Source organism: Sinocyclocheilus rhinocerous, unplaced genomic scaffold (assembly GCF_001515625.1).
Source record: "Sinocyclocheilus rhinocerous isolate Xijiao unplaced genomic scaffold, SAMN03320098_v1.1 scaffold1566, whole genome shotgun sequence".
In the NCBI taxonomy this organism is placed as follows: Eukaryota; Metazoa; Chordata; class Actinopteri; order Cypriniformes; family Cyprinidae; genus Sinocyclocheilus; species Sinocyclocheilus rhinocerous.
Genome location: NW_015657516.1, coordinates 243,024 through 262,338, shown reverse-complemented (window position 1 = coordinate 262,338; position 19,315 = coordinate 243,024). Strand labels below are relative to the sequence as shown.

At 36.7% G+C, this 19,315-nt stretch overlaps 1 protein-coding gene across 2 annotated transcripts in view; it reads left to right on the top strand.

Annotated features, from left to right (window-relative positions):
* The first annotated feature begins 2,124 nt into the window (after nt 1–2,124).
* Nucleotides 2,125–19,315, top strand: part of LOC107721241 (acid-sensing ion channel 1) — a 181,439-nt gene continuing 164,248 nt past the window's right edge. The window contains exon 1 of one of the 2 annotated variants that reach the window (XM_016529170.1): nt 2,125–2,888. In XM_016529170.1, coding sequence (XP_016384656.1) covers nt 2,524–2,888 — 365 coding nt within the window. In that variant the 5' untranslated portion in view covers nt 2,125–2,523. The remainder of the gene's footprint in view (nt 2,889–19,315) is intronic. The other variant, XM_016529169.1, reaches the window with a different exon arrangement.

Below are 19,315 nucleotides of genomic sequence, written 5' to 3'. Positions count from 1 at the left end.
ATGTCCTGTAAAATCTCCCAGGACGCTGTTGAAAAACTCTTTCCTTTTGCTATCAGCATTCTGTCACCTTCATTACCTGCCTATCTTCACTTCGGTGCACGAATCATTTAATTTATCATGCAGAGCATCTGTAGATGTGCATTATGGCACAAGCGGAACACGATGGGAGCCGCAACAAACAGATGGTTTGACGATTTGAGATACCGGTTTGCCTCATAAACCAAAACCTGCTCAGAAAGTATGCACTGTTGTGATACTGAATAATTTTTAGGCTTTACTAGCTTTCTGGTTTTCCTTCACAGACATGGCCTTGTGGTTACAACACATGTTCTGCTAATAGGGAATGTACCAGTGACCCGAGATAGAATTGAATATCATAAAATCGAGCTTAATGCATACTTGCTTATGTTTCTGGCTTTAGGCACACATATGATATACAGTCCTATATGGCCACAGTACTTATTCAGTGACTCATGGGAATAACCCTTCACCTCACTTCAGGCGTTTGGTTTCATATTCCGCATCCTCATAATGGATCAATAAACATCCAGATCATATTCAAACCTCTTTTATAGACTCCAAAGTGAACCAGGTTATAATCAGACCCATACCTGGACAAACCGTTAAGCTCCGAGGGGTTTCGCTTCAGTTTGTGGAGTTCACCCGAGTCCATTAACAGACTGACACTTTAAGCGTGTCTCTGAAAGTTGATAATCAGCTGTGGGCCACATCTTCAACACTATCGATTCAGCCAGTGACAGCGACACCCAGCGTTAGCCAATACTGTCACAAACCTGGTTTAAAATGCATTCGGTGTAATTTCATGGGTGGGTTCCCTTTCACCCCTCGGCTGCGAGTTTCTCAAATAATACTGATCAGTCTTTCTGTACATGCTCATTTATCACTCAAGCATCTCCTGGTCAGCAGAACTGTCCATTCAGATATTTATACAATAACTGGGCATCACTTTCATTATGTAGTATGTTCTGACATTAGTAGCTGTAGTATATATTTATGGTCCTTTCAAGGGGAATTTTTATTGCATTATCTAACAAAAGGAAATATATTAAGTAATTTAAAAAGAAAGGCAAAATAATAATATTAAAACAAAATTATACATAAATTATTCTAATATAGGCTAATAAATTACATAAACAAAATACATAGGCTAATTTTAATAACAATAAATAAAATATGTTTTAATATGAATAATGAAGTGCAGAAATAATATAATAGGAAAATTAAATAAGAATTTTGACATTAAAGAAAAAGGTAAAACACATGTAATAATAATAAACGTATAAAATTCGTAATAAACATATGCATAACGATATAACAGTAAAATCAGCATAAAGATATGCAATATTATAATAATATCGCTCAGTCTCTCTCTCCCTCTCTTTTAAGAAATGATCGGGTCAGTGATGCTCAGACAGACCGTGGAGCACTTGGATGGAAGGCTTCGTCGCAGTGTGCAGCGTTCATTCCTGACGCGTCTGTCTACATCTGAACCCAGCACAGGACTGGACAAGCGGGGACTATAGAACTTGCTACCGACGACTTTATCTGATGGATACGCGTGCCGTGCTGCATTAATTAAAGAGGGGGACCATTTAGTGATGCCAACATCCAGAGAGCATCTGTGTTGTCGTTACAAGCGCGCGTGTTGAAGTTGGACTGCGGATTGCTTATTGTATCGAGCTTGAAACACAATCCGAGCCGTTTTGACACCGCGGATGTGTCTATGTTGTGTATGGATGTGAAGACATTCTCTTTACATCGAGCGATGCGTTTCTGTTGTCTCTGACACTATATGGGGATGTATGTAAATAAATGACATTAGTTTAGTGTTATCATCACGCTTGTTTCTACCTACATTTAGCTTATTCGACTGGAGAATGAATTGACGATACTCGCGTTTGCAACTACGGACTTATTTTATTGACGATCCTGAGGACTTCAGAGGAACACGAGCTCATTTATTGCCATTAACCATTTCTGTTTTTTTGAATGGAGTTCTTCAAACTGTTCTTTTATCGCTAATTTGACTAGCCCAATTGTGTGACTTATTTTATTGACGATCCTGAGGACTTCAGAGGAACACGAGCTCATTTATCGCCATTAACCATTTCTGTTTTTTGAATGGAGTTCTTCAAACTGTTCTTTTATCGCTAATTTGACTAGCCCAATTGTGCTTCATGTGGAAATATTTAACTTCACAGGTTTTATTCAAGTCAGAAATATTGTTTAATATGACCGAATCTATCTGAATACACTGTACATCGACGAACGTCATTGTAAGGGTTAGAGCGAGTAAAAAACATTCCAGAAACTTGCTGGAAGACCGTCAAGAAGATGTTGCATGGATTGTTGTAACTGCATTCTAGTGTCCACATCGTGTCATTAGGTACATCTATGCACCTCCTCATAAAGATCAGCTGACCATCTAAGGGCGTGAAGTTCTTCCAACCTTCTAAATATCTGCTTCTACTTCATTCAAAGAGCATTTAAACTTAAAGAACCATGGATATTAAAACCGAGTCTGAAGATAATCTGGACTGTGATCGGCCCGCGCCCATTGAAGTTTTTGCCAGCAGGTCTACGCTCCATGGCATCTCACACATGTTCAGTTATGAACGCCAGTGCATCAAACGATGCATCTGGATCATGTTTTTCATGGGTTCGTTTTCGTTCTTGGTGCTTGTTTGCGTGGACCGCATCAAGTTTTACTTTCAGTACCCCCATGTCACCAAGCTGGACGAGGTCACCGCACCAATGATGGCGTTTCCTGCCATTACCTTCTGCAACCTGAACGCTTTCCGCTTCAGCCGCGTGACGCGCAACGACCTGTACCACGCGGGTGAGCTGCTCGCGCTGTTAAACGGCAGGTGAGTTGTGTGCAAACCTGTAAAACACATTTTAAAATGACAAGGACAGTGACAACTTAAAAAAACAAAAACAGGACAAACGTGTTACTAGACTAGAACTACATTTTGCTCAGAGTTGTTTGTATTGTGGCTTTATTTTCTAATTGTTCGTTTACGCTCCTGATGCCAAATTGGATCCGTGTTGTTGTTGATGGTAGGCTACTTAACGACTACATTATATTCTTCTTATTATTTTTTTTCTTTCTTTTTCTTTTTTTTTCTTTTTTTTTTTTTAGAAAAATATTGAGGAATTCAAAAAGAGCACCAAGCAACAATAATTGGTTGTAATGAAGGGTGACTTTCAACAGAAATTCACTGACCAATTTTAATGGTTGTCGCCATTTTGTTTGTTTTATGTGACGCTAAAACTGTCAAGCGCTTGAACTCCTTACTTTAATTACTAAATAATTAAAATGTTAAAATTCAATTCAAGGAACATGTAAACAATTTTTACTAATCGTAATCTTTTACTTTCGTTAATTCTGACATGCTATTGCACCATGAACATATCTGTATTAATTGTTGACAGCAGTTCCTTTTTGAAATTTTCTGTATTTTCTTTTTTTATAAAGACCAAGACACTGTATGCTCAAAGTCTTGATTACAATTGTTTGGAGATGTTACAGTTTTAATAATATATACATAATATATATTCTGAATTATTATACATATTTTACCATTACACAAAGTTTAGGGAAGCATATATTTTATATTTGTGAATTAGCGTTGTGGTTCTATTAATTTTCATAAAGATTGTTTCAAAACTGTCTGAGAAAGATCTTGTAAGAAATTATTTTGCCTTTTATTTACTCTTGTTTACATTTGTGCCGTTCCATATTTCAGCTGTTTTTCAGAGTTAATTGATGGCATTGTGAAAGATTCATTTGTTTAAAGCTTATATTTTGAGTATTACACAATTTAATGTTACACAGATGGTTTTGAAAAGCGGTCTCCTAGCAAACACATGAAAACAGAAAATATCTTTGGTTGTTGACGGAGGGAAATTACATCTGTTTTATCTCAAGGTTTATGTCCGTATGATTCTCTAAAGTCCGACTGTTGTTTGTCAGAATTTGACTGTCATCAGACACTCTTTGTAATTCAATCCGAATCTGTATTTTAGCTTTGATGGGAGGTGAAAACATAAGCTGTAAACATTCTGCCTCGTTGAAAATGAGAGGAGAGTTAGAGCGTTGACTTGCCTGTCTGTAAATGAAAAATGATTTCATCCCCTCAGGTGTTGAAAGCCCCGGTGAGGGCTGAAGTGAATCATCATTGATTCGATGTAACTGATAACACCATGTGTTGTGCTTGTGGCAAAAGCGCAGCCATTAGAGAAGCAGAAGTTCTGCTCTGAGTTTGGATTCTTCTCTCAGAACTGTGATTGTCACTCTGCAGTCGGAGCCGCTCCAGAACTCATTGAACACATCAGTGTCTCTATTGGCAGTACAATCTGTCTCATCGCTTTTCAATAACAACACATTTAACAGGAATGAATAATTGATGCCGGTGAAAAGTCACGCTTGACTAATATTCGCTTTGCTGGATTACTATTTGGACGTATATTGCATTTGAAGGCTTTCTGGTGTGCTGTTTATTCTTAACAGCTCATATGTCAGTTTCAGATTGAAGCTATATGCCTGTAGTTTGACATTTTGGTTTGGTTTGTTATTATAAGCATTTAGGGGTCTGAAATGAGGCATGTTTAGGGTTACTGTAAACATAAGGCTTTGGGTGAGGTATCTAGAAAGAGGAATGTTGCTTTTGATTTATGTTTGTGCTTATGAGTGTAGATTTTAGTGTCTTGTGGAGAAACATTGAGATCTTTTTCTCAGAAGAAATATCTGAAAGGAAGAGGACTTCAATGTCTCCACTTACTCCCCATTTAAACTAACTGTTGTGTAGGAGAAACATTTTTAGATGTTATTTTTCTATCCTGAAATAATTCCAGTGTTCGCTGAGTAACTTATAAGGCATAGAACAACTTTTAGTTAGAAGTGCATCAGTCTGTCATTGACATAATTTCCTCTATAAAGGCATCGCTAAGGAAACGTGACTACCGATAGCACATAGCAACCAACTGGAACCCAATCGCCATGGGAACTGGGACAGCAGCTAGGCAAAGTTTCCACTACTAACTTCTCACTTGCAAACACAGCCAACTATGTTACTTAATGACCAAACAAATAACCAATTTGCATACTATCTTTCATGAATAGTATAGGGTAAGTAAATAATGCAATCCAAATCATACTAGGTCAAATACAATATGTAGTTTACTTTTGGTGGATTTTCAAAATGTACATGATTTTTTGGGCTAATATTACCCACAATCCTCTTAAAAATCTAGGGTCCTAAAAAGGTGTTTTGCATTGATGCTATAGAACAGGACTGGGCAACTTAGATCCTGGAGAGTGTCCTGCAGAGTTTAGCTCCAACCCTAATCAAACACACCTGAACAAGCTAATCAATGTCTTCAAGATCAATAGAAAGCCATAGGCAGGTGTGTTTGATTAGGGTTGGAGCTAAACTCTGCAGGACAGTGACCATCTAGGACTGAAGCCCTGCCATAGAAGTACCCTTTTGGGTTCCCCAAAGGACCTTTTCCAGTTCTTAAAAGAACTATTTCTTTAAGTGAAGACAATTAAAAAAAATTTAAAGAAGCTTTTTTTTTTGTGGAATGGAAAGATTCCATGGATGTCATAGGTTCTTCATGAAAACACTGATGCCAGTAAAGAACCTTGATATTTGAGGGTATGTTTACACGGTTCTAGTTCTCGCTATTAACAAACCATTAACTACGACTTTTGCCTTAATAAACTCCTAATTTGTTGCGTATTAATGGTTAGTAAGGTAGTTAAGTTTAGGTATTTGGTAGGATAAGGGATGTAGAATATGGTCATGCAGAGCATGTGCTTTATAAGTACTAATAAGCAGCCAGTATGTTAATAATAGGCATGCTAAAAAGCAATTAGTGAGAATAGTGAGAATTGGTCCCTGTTTACATGACAATGATGTACTAAATACGAAACGACAACATTGTCAAAATGGTCCCTGTTCACATGGATCCGCGAAAACAACTACTAAAAACGCTGTAATATTAATGGCAGAACAGTAGTTGGCAATGTCATTTTGTAAAGAAACCCTACGCACCTGCACACATACCTACAGAACGAACACGTAATACGCATCCACGTGACGTCACCATTTCCACAAATTTGCATTTTTTGTAGTTCACGTGGAGACCGTAATTTCCAGATTTTGACAAGTTTGTGTTTCCAGGCCTCCAAAACGCTGTTGTCTTATAAATAAATGGTCAAAACACATTAAAAGTTTGCCATTTTTAGCTGAAAACGGTGTCATGTAAACGAGTGCAAGTTGTAGTACATTGGTGAGGAATGTGAAGTATTATGATCGTAATGATGTAATGCCATCGCAGTACTTGTGCTTCTCTTGTAAAGCCTACGACTTTTGCCTTAATAAACTCCTAATTTGTTGCGTATTAATGGTTAGTAAGGTAGTTAAGTTTAGGTATTTGGTAGGATAAGGGATGTAGAATATGGTCATGCAGAGCATGTGCTTTATAAGTACTAATAAGCAGCCAGTATGTTAATAATAGGCATGCTAAAAAGCAATTAGTGAGAATAGTGAGAATTGGTCCCTGTTTACATGACAATGATGTACTAAATACGAAACGACAACATTGTCAAAATGGTCCCTGTTCACATGGATCCGCGAAAACAACTACTAAAAACGCTGTAATATTAATGGCAGAACAGTAGTTGGCAATGTCATTTTGTAAAGAAACCCTACGCACCTGCACACATACCTACAGAACGAACACGTAATACGCATCCACGTGACGTCACCATTTCCACAAATTTGCATTTTTTGTAGTTCACGTGGAGACCGTAATTTCCAGATTTTGACAAGTTTGTGTTTCCAGGCCTCCAAAACGCTGTTGTCTTATAAATAAATGGTCAAAACACATTAAAAGTTTGCCATTTTTAGCTGAAAACGGTGTCATGTAAACGAGTGCAAGTTGCAGTACATTGGTGAGGAATGTGAAGTATTATGATCGTAATGATGTAATGCCATTGCAGTACTTGTGCTTCTCTTGTAAAGCATGCATTTTCGTTCATAGTGTAGTTAAGTGTGCAAACTGGGATGCAACCAGCTTAGGAATTTGCAGTATTCATGTTATTGTTTGAAGATCGTACACTACTCGTGATATGGCCTTGAGTAAGATGCAGTGACAGCTCAGGCCGATAGTTATCGTGGAGTGACAGGCAGAACTTTCCTGCTTTATTCTCTCTGGGATTCATTAGCAGATGTCATCACGGCTCTATTGAGTCTATTAGAGAAGCTTCACTGACGATCACTTCACATTCACAAGCAATGCAAAAGTGATGCTCTTACATTTAATATGCCCTCAGTCCACCGCGCTTTAGTCTGTCACATCAGAGCAGCATTATATGTTAATGATCTCATACACAGTTTACATTGAAATTGTGTGAGTGTGTGTGCGACGAAAAATTAAGTATTTCTTTAGTTTCAGATCTATTTCTTGACTCATTATTTGATTAGACTGACAAAAGTCTCTGTCAGTTATATGAAAAGACTGACAACACTAAATGTTAAATGAAAAACTAGAGTAGATAATTTTCTGAAGAAAATGTGCTTGCTCTGATAATGTTGCTGAAGGTTTCTGAGTGGTTTTAGCATGTTGCTAGGATATTTTTCTTGGTTGCTAGGTGGTTGCTTACTGTCCTACATCGAAAAAAAATCCTAATCCTAATAAGCCCTCAAAATATGGTTGTTTTTCCCCCTCTTATCCATTTGGTGAAATAATTTTTGAACAACCACAGCTGTAAGTGCGAGTACTAGTAGCAGTGATGCTGTATTTATTAAGTGGTGCAGTGTAGTGTGAGGTCATGTGATTACTGTGATTATCTTCTAATTGCAGAAATTCTGAAACATTGTCATTATATACTACATACTACTTTTTTAAAACAGGAGGAATTGTACAATCTCTTTACTGTGCAGTGCAGTATTACAGATGACGTGACCTGAAAGAGTCAGCGAGTAACATTTCAGATCATCTCCTTCTCATCAGTTCTCTTCTCATCTCATGTTAAGATCTTTTAAAGAGCCTCGCTCATCTTCAAAGATCGTTGGATCTGTGTGAAATGAGATCAGTTGAGCTGCGTTTCTTTCAGATTTGGTCTCTATTTCAGACGTGTCTTTGTGTTGAGTTTAAACACCTGGAGCGTTCGGTTGATTTATTTATTTGTTTGCTGACAAACAGTCAACTAACACCTAAGTTCATTTCTGCCTGTTTCATTGCTTAATCAGTTCTATTCTTTCCACTGGGCCAAGTGGAATATTTAACAGGTGAATGATTAATGCTGGCGGCCTTGAAGGAGCGGCTCTGAATATTGAAAAGTTCAGAGAATAAAAGGCAAAGAGAAAATATGAAATTACTAGAGCGTGTAGAGTCAGAAAGTGGACAGATTGCATGTTCAAGCTTCAGAGACGGTCTGTGGTCTCTAAGACCTCAAACGGTTCCTATGTACGTACGTGAGTGCAAATGCTTTTAGCTTCGCTAGCTCAAGGCAAAGAGAAAATATGAAATTACTAGAGCGTGTAGAGTCAGAAAGTGGACAGATTGCATGTTCAAGCTTCAGAGACGGTCTGTGGTCTCTAAGACCTCAAACGGTTCCTATGTACGTACGTGAGTGCAAATGCTTTTAGCTACGCTAGCTCAAATGCGCGTAATGTTTTGTTTTGAAATATATTAGAATGCAATTTGTAATTCAACTCAAGTGTGTTGTCAGCGCCGCCACGAGGGACGCAACATTAGCATAAATTTCTTTATTCTGACTGTCTTCTACAGTCAGTTTTCTCTTTCAACTCAATTATTGTCATGAAAGAGCAACAATTTCTTCTACTGAGAATTTGAAAATCTGAAAATCTTATTGGGAAAGTAATCCTACGAATAATACATATCAACTATTGATTTGGCAGCATCTAATGTACTATATATATATATATATATATATATATTTTATTTGGATAAAAAAAGACCAGAGAAAAGAGATGTGAAGTCTTTGAAAGTGTTTCATACCATCGACATCCGTTTCTCAGTTGTTCTTCTGTGCAGGTCTAAGAACTGATGGACAACAGCAGGACGCCGTTCGATTCCCTCCATCAGTCCGAGCTGTTACAGAATGACTTTGCAGCTGTGAATCAGTGCGGCCAAAGGTCTGCGTGACGTGAACACATTCACCTGAACACATTCCCACAAACACATCTATGCACATAATTCGACTTCACCAGGGAAAAAAAGCAATTCCCCGTACTGCGCTGACGGGATATTTTTGGCCTATCGATCCATTGTTTTGCCTGAGGCTCAGTAAGAGAGAACCGCTGCACAACATATTAGAATGTCACTAGAACAATCTCAATTTTCCAGCACAAGAATCGAGAGCGCGACCCCCGCCCGTCAGCATGTTCTCGATTACACACAGCTGGGGGCTTTCCAGAACATAGCCTGAAATGTTCTTGTCGACATGTGGCCTCATTGTTTTTAACATACTAAACCAGTTTTTATTTTTCTGGCTGTTGACGAATTGAGCTGCGAATGTTTTAAAGATTGCATTGTACTCTATAAAGCTTACTGTGTTGTATTTGATATGCACATTTCGAAAAGCTCGTTCACACCAAGGATAAAAACTATAATGATAACGATAAAGATGTAGTTTTAATAATCGCTCTAAAGTATAGCAGTCACAACACAGCTATAATGTTAACAGCACAGATGAACGATATCATTAGAATCACTTTCAGAATGTTTTTTTCCAGCTGTTCAACAATGAAAATATTGACAGCCAATCAGAATTTTTCCTGCTTTAAAGAGCTTGAGCATTTAAAGGGGCAGGCGACATAACGGCAACGTGCACTTATAATAAACAAAACATTATCGACGCTATAGACACTAATATAATATAGTTATTGTTCTTGGTGTCTTGGTGATCAAAAGTTTGCTGACAAAAAGTTTGCTGTTGTACACAATTTCTTTGCCATCTTATACATTTAACATAAAATCAAGGCCATGTAGGTAGGACAAATAATATTAACCAGTAATATGCACTTTTCATGATCCAATCAAATTCCAGATCCAAAATCAGGTCCTGCCCTCCATTATATCACATTAAATATTTAACTCACATTAAATAACTCAAAAGTGCATTGCATTAAGTAAGTTAAATGTGTTGTGGATATTGATATCACTTCATCAGTGTTTATTCTGCCGTTTTATTTAGCAAATTTTAATTGTCATTTTTGCGAAATAAGGCAAGATGATGATGCAAAGTGCGATTGCAGTTACTTCCAATTTGATTGTCACACTTTAGATGGAATGTCAAGTTGTTTAGGTCATTGTGTTGTGGGATGTTCTTTAGTATACTTAATTTTTTACATTTTAGACATTGTTTTAAGGCATTTTTTGCAACATCATCGCAAATATGGATGCTGCGCACTTACTACATTGTGCAGAAATATTATGGTAGTGTGCTATTCTGAAAATTTTTTCTCTTAGAATGTAAATAGTCAGCATTTTTTAATATGATTGTAAATATGCAAATACCTCTGTTCTGATTGGTTGCAGACTCCTGGCATTTCAGATGTCCATCCGGTTTGTTTGCAAACAACTGACACAATTCTCCGCAATGTAACTTCCTGTTGCCATGCGGTGAAAAACCAGTCGCGTTGCTGCTACGGTAAGAGACAAGGCGTAGCGACCGGGAGCCGAGGGGGCTTCAAAGGGATTGGAGGGCTGACAATTAACTTGTGTCTCATAAGCCATGTGAAAAACAAGGATTTATCCCCATGTAATTAGCACTGTTTGTGAAACCACGCCGGTTCTGTGTTGATATACAGGCCCGCTGTGCTCACCGGCTCTCTGTCATTTCGCGCCTTTGCGTCTGGGAAATGCTCCCGTGATTCTTTGTGCCACTTCACAGCTTGGAAATGGTAACATTATTGTTGCAAGAGTTTAACCGAGCAGGTGGAAGAGCAGAACAGGATGGTCTGCTAAATAAAAGGCTTGTTTGTTGACAATGTATGGTTTCAGAGGGTAAGAACTAAGAAGAAGAAGAAAAAAAAAATATATAAATCGGTCATTATTTACACACCCAAGTTGTTTTTCCAAACTGTGTGAGAAGATTCCCACATTCTTCAAAATATCTACTTTCATGTTTGTGAGTAAATGATGACAACATTTTTGGGTGAACTATCCCTTTAAGTCACATAAAAACTAACCCGTTTGTGTTTTGGAGGCAGGCTAGTCTTCAGTATGATGGTGTGCTGGTTTCCCAGCAGACTTTTACCGAGCTAAGCCACCGAGTGTACCTTCTAACCAAGGTAAAACCAGACATAGTTGGTCCACCAGCTAGACCAGTACCAAAATTGCATTTAAACGGATAATTCCTCCCAAAATGAAGCTTTTGGTCATCATTTACTCATGTTAATCTAGACATGTTTGACTGACTTTCTACTGTGAAGCACAAAAGAAGATATTTTGATGAATGTCAGTAGCTGCTTTTCCATTACAGATTTGCGCAAACTTTTGCAATATATTATAAATGTCGATAAAAAAAAAGCTATTGTAAAATGACGGCGGTTCCATTAACTGATGTTATGCGACTAAAACATTTTTTTCCTCTCGCAATAAGTTATGGCGACGAATGTTGGTATGTTTATGTATATATCGCAGTCACCGCACTAGCCATTATTTTTAATTGAAGGAGACGTAGGCATGTATCTTTAGCGAAGCAGCGCTAAGAGCCGCTTCTGAAACATATTAACACTAGCTTGACTAGAGTGTCCGCGTCAGTTTTTTTTTTTTTTTTCATTTTTGGGTGAACTATCCCTTTAAATTGCATGAAACCTAGTCTTCAGTATGATGGTGTGCTGGCTTCCAAACAGAATTTTATCTAGCTAAACCACTAACTTGAGCTTCTAACCTGGTTAAACCAGATGTAGTTGGTCCACCAGCTAGACCAGCACCAAAACAGTATTTAAATGGATGGTTTACCTCAAAATTAAGCTTAGGTCATCATTTAGCATCCTCGTGTAGTTTGTAACCTGTTTGTGACTGATTTTCTAATACGAAACAAAAGAAGATATTTTGAAGAATATCAGTGAAAGTCAATAGGGTCCAACAGCAACACTGGACCACATTGACTTTTCCTGTTTGGGGGGGAAAAATCATAAGCATAAATCAGCCAGGAACTCCATGGAAATTCAGGTTTCAAAATGGCTTTTATGTAAATGCAGATCCTAATTATGTACATTTGTTTGCTCAGATTGTGCTTTAATATACAGTGTTTAAATGCGCTTCATGTGTTTACCGCTTTAATGCACAGCCAAACTGCATAATGGGAGAAATCCTTTCTCTGCTTTATTTAAAACAAGTTGTTTGCTTCCAGAATAACAACATTGTGAGGGACCCCACTCTGCTTACTTTAAATCCCTTGGAAGACTTTTGAGACTTCCCAAACGGTTCATTCTCAGAGTTAATGCGCAATAGCGGTGCATTTGTTGTGGCGTGACGTTTAATCAAGCCGCGTCACCTCTCCTGTAATCTGAGAAGTCTGTTTAAGGAAAACCAACATTTTTTCTGCGCTGAGAGAGCGATGAGGAAGATGCTCTGTCGTTTGTTATACCATCTTTGGAAAATTAAAGTGCTTATGGCCCATAATCCAATTGCGCCTTTCCCAACCCCACTTACCGAGCTTCACGCTGATTACTTTAGGGAGTTCTGGCAGGGCAATATTAAAACTTTGCACACACATACACACAGAGCAACCACCGAGGGAGTAGATACAGAAACATCCTAACTCAGTTGGTGGAGTTCCTGGCGGCATCTGCTTCCTGTTGGCATCATTAAAATGTGAGTCTGAATGAAGTTAGAGACTCCTAAGAGCAGGAGAAGGTGCAGGGGCCTTGAAGAACCATGTGACAAAGGCAAGACACTGCAGACAAAACCATTGTTTTTTTCAGTAGTCAATTTTGAGATTTTCTTCTAAAATACAAATGTAAGTGTTTTTTTAAAGGGGTCATATGATGCTGCTAAAAAGAACATTATTTTGTGTATTTGGTGTAATGAAATGTGTTTATGCGGTTTAAAGTAAAAAAAACTTTGGGGGCTTTATGCAAATCTTCCCACATAGTGAGGTAGGTATGTGGGGGCGTGTTCGAACGAGCCGTTTTAGGTAGGTGTGGCTAACTCTTAACTTTTATAAAGAATATCTCTTTGGATTTGAGACTTTAGTCTTTGCAACTTTACTGATCTTCTTTATGCACCAAGAGCTTGTAACACTCTAAAGAGAAAGGAAAAAATGAAATCGCATCATATGACCCCTTTAAGACTATCCCTTTGCATCTGCAGATATCAATTACTATACATATTTTAAAAGCATTTTCTCAAAAACTTGAGCAGCACTTACATACACCAAACTTTACGGTTTTATTCAGAGGGATTTGAAACAACATTAGTCATGAGTAAATGATGACCATTTTTAATTTTTGGGTGAACTATCTACTTTTAAAGTAGTTGATGTTGGCAGCTGTGTATTTTAGATGTTCCTCTCTGAAAATCTACCTGATCTCATGACGAAAACGCACCTGTGGGAACTTTTTTGCAAGACGCGTAATACGTACCAATAAGTGCATATCACTGTAGTTTCCAACAGAAATTAAGACTAGAGGTGGTAAAACAGCAAGCACTTGTAATTGTTTTTGTACACCGTTATGATTACAGCTCCATATGTTTTGCTTTCTGGACGTAACAAGCTTGCTCGGTAGCTTAGCCGGCATGGAATTGGACTTAGGATGTGAAATCCTTGGGTACGAATCCCGTGAAAAACATGACTCACATTGGAAGAGCTGAGAGATCGGAAACCAAGATCGTAAAACAAGCTAAAACGGTATTCTTGCAATTTGCGTTTTTACGTCACATTAGCTTTTGTTTATACTATCGCGTAGGTTTAGGTGAAGTGCAGATGGCACGGTATTTTAAAACATCATGGATCATTAGAGTTGTAGCGCCACTCAATGGACATTTCAAGTCAGAACTGCGGTGACATACAAAACCAACGTCACATAAAACGTACGTTCATCTGTTCCGGGGGAAAAACCGAACACTCTTTTAGTGCCACTCAGTGGACATTTCACATCGAATATGTCACGAAACGTACATGGCGCTACGTATTTCGCATCTTGCGAACAAATTCCCACAGGTACGTTTTCGTCATGAAATCAGGTTGGTGAAAACTGCAAGATTTGGTGAACAACTGCTGATGAAAAATAATTCACCCCAAAATGAACATTCTGGCATCATTTATTCAACCAATGTTGATGTAAACCTCTATGACTTCCTTGCTTCTAATGTTCAATCTGGTCCGTTTCCGTAAAATTAAAAAGTTCACAATGATTTATTGTGATATTGTGACTGAAATTGTTGTTGTTAAACATTATTTGGAAAACTTGTTTGACCTCCTTTCTTCTGTAAAACACAAAATGAAAAAACATTGAAGTTATATTGAAAGTCAATGGGGTCCAAAAAACATTGGAACCATTGACTTAAACTGTATGGGCCAAAAAACAGTAGCATAAATTTGGATTTGCATGGACAAAAATGATTTATTTTTCCACCAATATTTTTCCCCAAGCTTCATAAATATCACAAAAAGCACCATAAAAGTTTCATAAAATATCGTAAAAGTATGATATCTTTGAACAGACTGAAATTATTGCTAAACAATATTTGCTCCATCTCTCAAATGTTCACTTTTGCACATTCAAAAGTGACTTATTTCAATGTGTTGCATCAGTGACATAAAATTGAGCAATTCTCATGTGCTTTGTGTTAGAGCATGTTTGAATGTGCTGAATCATTAATTTTCAGAGGTTAGCGACATATATTTGGGTACATTGCTAATTGTACGGCTTGAAATATAGTGCAAAAGTCATATGGACTACTGTAACAATATTTTTATTTTACTTTTTATGAAGGTTCCCGCTTTGAATTTAGGCTAAACATCTTTTGTCCAAATCTCGCTTTAAAATTTGCAAAGTTTAGGTATATGAATATCAATAATCCTCCAGTGTCCCATAATGTTCGAATAACAGTACAGTGAAGCATGAACCCTTTCATTAGTTGACTGGAAAATAAAGAAATAAACTCTGGATCACTTTAAGACCATCTAATCAAGCAGTATCTAAATCCTACGCTATCAATGTTGACGCAAATAGTCTTGCTTTGAACTCACTTTGTCACCCCGCTTTGTAAATAATCATATTCTCAGTCTAACAGAGAGAAATAGCGCTCCACTCACGCTCACAGGTAGGCCTCGCTCGTACAAGAGCTAAGCAAACTGCTCCCAGCAGGCATTTAATAAGAGAGTTGTAACAGGCCGCCGGTCGAAATTCAATATTCTCTAAAGGTGAATAAATCACGGATCGCAGATCCGTGCCAGATCTCGATGTGGGCTTACTTAGAGTCGGAAAATACCCACCCGTCGAAGGTGAGATGGTGAAGCCGGTGGTCTTAAATTGAGTTAACCTTGCGCTGTGGTTAGCCTCACAGAGCTGTCGTTCTTCTGTGTGGCTATTATTAGCAAAGCGAGATATAAAACATGAGGCTAGCAGGTTCTCCGGTAATCAGTGGTCACTCCCACGCTCGCCGGATGGGCAAAGAAAGGATATTGCCACAAATAATAGTGATATGAACCTTAACCGAAGCAGACCACCTGTTATCACATAAATCCTCCTGGTTTTGTGAGGTGCTAACAGTGTTTCTGGGAGTACTTGTGAGGAAATCCTTACAGGATCATGTCCGAGGAACAGTTGGAGCTTTTTCAATTTGGTTCTGGCCGTTTGCCACTTTTTCTGAGATCAGTGAGAGGACGAGAAACTATTGTGAGCTGGTCACGGTTGTCACGGTTTTGGCTTTTACATCAAGACAAAATCTAAATTAACTATTTACTTGGTCTTATTGTGAGTGTTTTATCTGTTATTTTAAAGAGAAAAAAAAGGTTTTTGTAATCGTTCATTACAATTAAACAGAAATAGCCAGACTTAAGTCAAAATAGCATGATGGAAATAGTCATAACTGACTATTTACTTGGTTTATACAGTGCATGTTTCTGGTCTTGTTGTGTTTATTCTCATATTTTAAAGACAAAACATTATTTTAAAAATGGCCATTTACTTGGTTAAATTAATATGTTTCTGGTCTTATGGTAAATGTTTTATCTACTTTTTTTCTTCATCTTTCTTACCTTTTTTTTTCTTAGAAAAAATAATAATATTAATATAGTCAAAATCTAATATCTACTTTAATAATACATATTTCTAGTCTTATTGTGAATGTTTCATCTCTTATTTAAAGAAAAAACAATTTTAAACATGAAAGAAAAAAGTCTTATCTTTAATTATTAAAAATGAAATGAATATCAAGATTTAAGTCAAAACTGTATTATTAATAGTCACAAACAAAATTGACCAATTACCTAATATTTGGTCTAGAAAGAAATAAACACATTATTTTAAATGTTGATTTGAAGAAAAAATGAAAGCTGTCAAAGTTAAACTGAAATATCAAGATATAAGTCAAAATAGTGCTACTAATGTAGGCAAAATTGACTATTTACTATTTACAATATATGTTCAAGGTCCTGTTGTGGAATGTTTCATCTGTTATTTTAAAGAAAAAAAGGTGTTTAAATGTTACTTAAAAAAATTAAAATGTTTGTCTTCGTAATGATATCAAAATTAAACAGCAATATCAAGATGCAAAGTAGTATTAGTATAATTATAGTCAACATCACAATTGACTATTTACTTGGTTAATATATGTTTCTGGTCTTATAACAATAAGTATTTAATCCGTTATTTTAAAGAAAAAAAAAAAAGTTTATCTTTGTAATGTCTTCATCAAAATTAAATGACTTTCCTTTTCAGATGATGTCACGTAGGACTCCTTTTTCGATTTATGAATAAAATCAAGCCTAGCCCCTTTTTGTTTTGTTAAACTGTAGTTGCAGTAGTTGTGAAGTGAAATGGCATGTGAAGTTTCACGTTGATTTAAAATATGGCTGTCAGATTTGAATTAAAATGATTTAGTCTGAAGGAGAAGATTAACAAACCACTTATGAAATTCCAGCTAATGAGATCTACTTCAAGCTGGATGAATTCCACAGCTAATTGACATTATTTTTCTGACTTGTGATGATTAACAGTGAGGGGCCTCAAACAGGAAGTTCTCCTGTCATGTGACGCCCCTCCCCTACAATAAACACAACTGATAGCGTCATGCGTGTACATGTGAAACTGTAATGCTATGATGAGAAGAAAAGACAAGGTAAACATCTGAATGTGTTTTCTAATGTCATGTTAGTTTTTATAGAGATAAATGTAAGAAATCGAGGCAATAATAGAGCTATGTTGGATCAGATGGCAATATTAGTGTTTGTACTTCAAGATGTTCCAGTCTGCAGTGTGTTTAATTCAGGCTGCCAGCAGCTCTGCATGAGAATATTTGTTGTAGAGATTAGCCAGTTTAATCGACACTGAAGATGAGATATGTCAACTACCTCAGATTATCATACTCAACATCAGTTTAGCACTGCGGAAATGTCACATTTTAAACCAATCATACAATTTTGCTCTTTTATAGATTCTCAGGTATATATAATAAAAATATTAGTGCAGTCAAATGATTAATCGCGGTTAATCACATTGAAAATACGTTTTTGTTTACATAATGTGTGTATACTGTGTATATTTATTATGTGTATATATAAATACAAACACATGCATGTATATATTTAAGAAAAATTTTAAGTTTAGATATTAAATATATTTATATATAATATAAAATATAAGAATATGAATATATAAATGTGTATATATATATATATACATTTATATATTCATATTCTTATATATATATAAATGTATAAACGTAAATATTTTAAAAATATATACTATGTGTGTGTATTTATATATACATAATAAATGAAGAGTTTGGTTCCAAAACGCTATAAATCCATTTTGATTAATTTGAGTAAAAATGTGTTTTCTTTACCAAGAAAGTGGCAAGATGAAAACCACTATTTTCTGTTTCAAACTTTCACATAGCATCTTTAGGTTATAATAACATTAAAAATTCAAATCCAGATTTTGATTTTCAAAGATTTATAATAAAAACTGATTAGTTTTCCCCCAAAATGCAATAAATCCATTGAATTAATATAAAAGTTATTTTTCATATGGAAACTGTTGAAAATACACAACAAAGTAAGTTGATCCACATATGACAGCCTCTGAACTTGGTCAATACTAATCTTATTAATAGCTTACGCTTCTTCCCCACGGCAGAAACAACCACAGGTTCATCAATGCCGTCAAAATTATTAATTTTTTTTAGGGATGCATGATAAATCGCATGCGATTGTCATGCGCATCTCGTCAATAAAGGCATTTGTTGCGGTTTGGAAAGATAGGGAGAAAACATGACAGAATAACACGGCGGATATTGCATTTTGCGTAAAATTAAAAATGTACTTTTCAATACTGATCAAATACAATACTGATTTTGGCGGGAACTAACATTTTTTAAAACTGGAGTTTATCGCGTTTTGGAACCAAACTCTTCAAATATACACAGTGCACATACATATATAATGTAAACAATATATATATATATATACACACATGGTGTATACGTATGTATATTATAGTGTGTATATATAGGGAGGACTGTGAGTAGGGCAGGCTTACAATGGGAGCCCGTCAAGTGCTCTTGTCGTGGTCAATGTGGACTCAGAACTTTCCTGAACTGACAGCGGCGCAGACTAAGAGGATAATGGGCTGGGAGTGAGACAGGGACAGCGCTCTCTGTGTGTGCTGTCATGCCTTCGTTTTGCTGTCTCTCTCGAGCCCGTCTGTCCTTCTGTCTCACCACCTCCATTAATCTTTTACTTTGTGCTACAGCAGCGAGAGGAAACCTGCCTGACAGCTCGTCTGTGCGGCGAGAGGTTCGAGGAAAGAGCAGAACAGAAGGACGCGGATGGTCTGACGGAAATGAAACCAGTTCTTTTAAACGGACGTATTCACACCTGTTTGCTCTCTAAAACACCATATCATGTTTCTTACATGTTTCAGAGACTACAAATAAACAAGTTTCGCTAATTGTGTAATATTATACAATATATAAATATTAGTCAAAATATGACTTTTTCCAATCTTGTAAGTAATATTACATGTCAGTTACCTGAAAGAGTAATTTTCAGTATGAGATTTGTATCTCATCATATCAA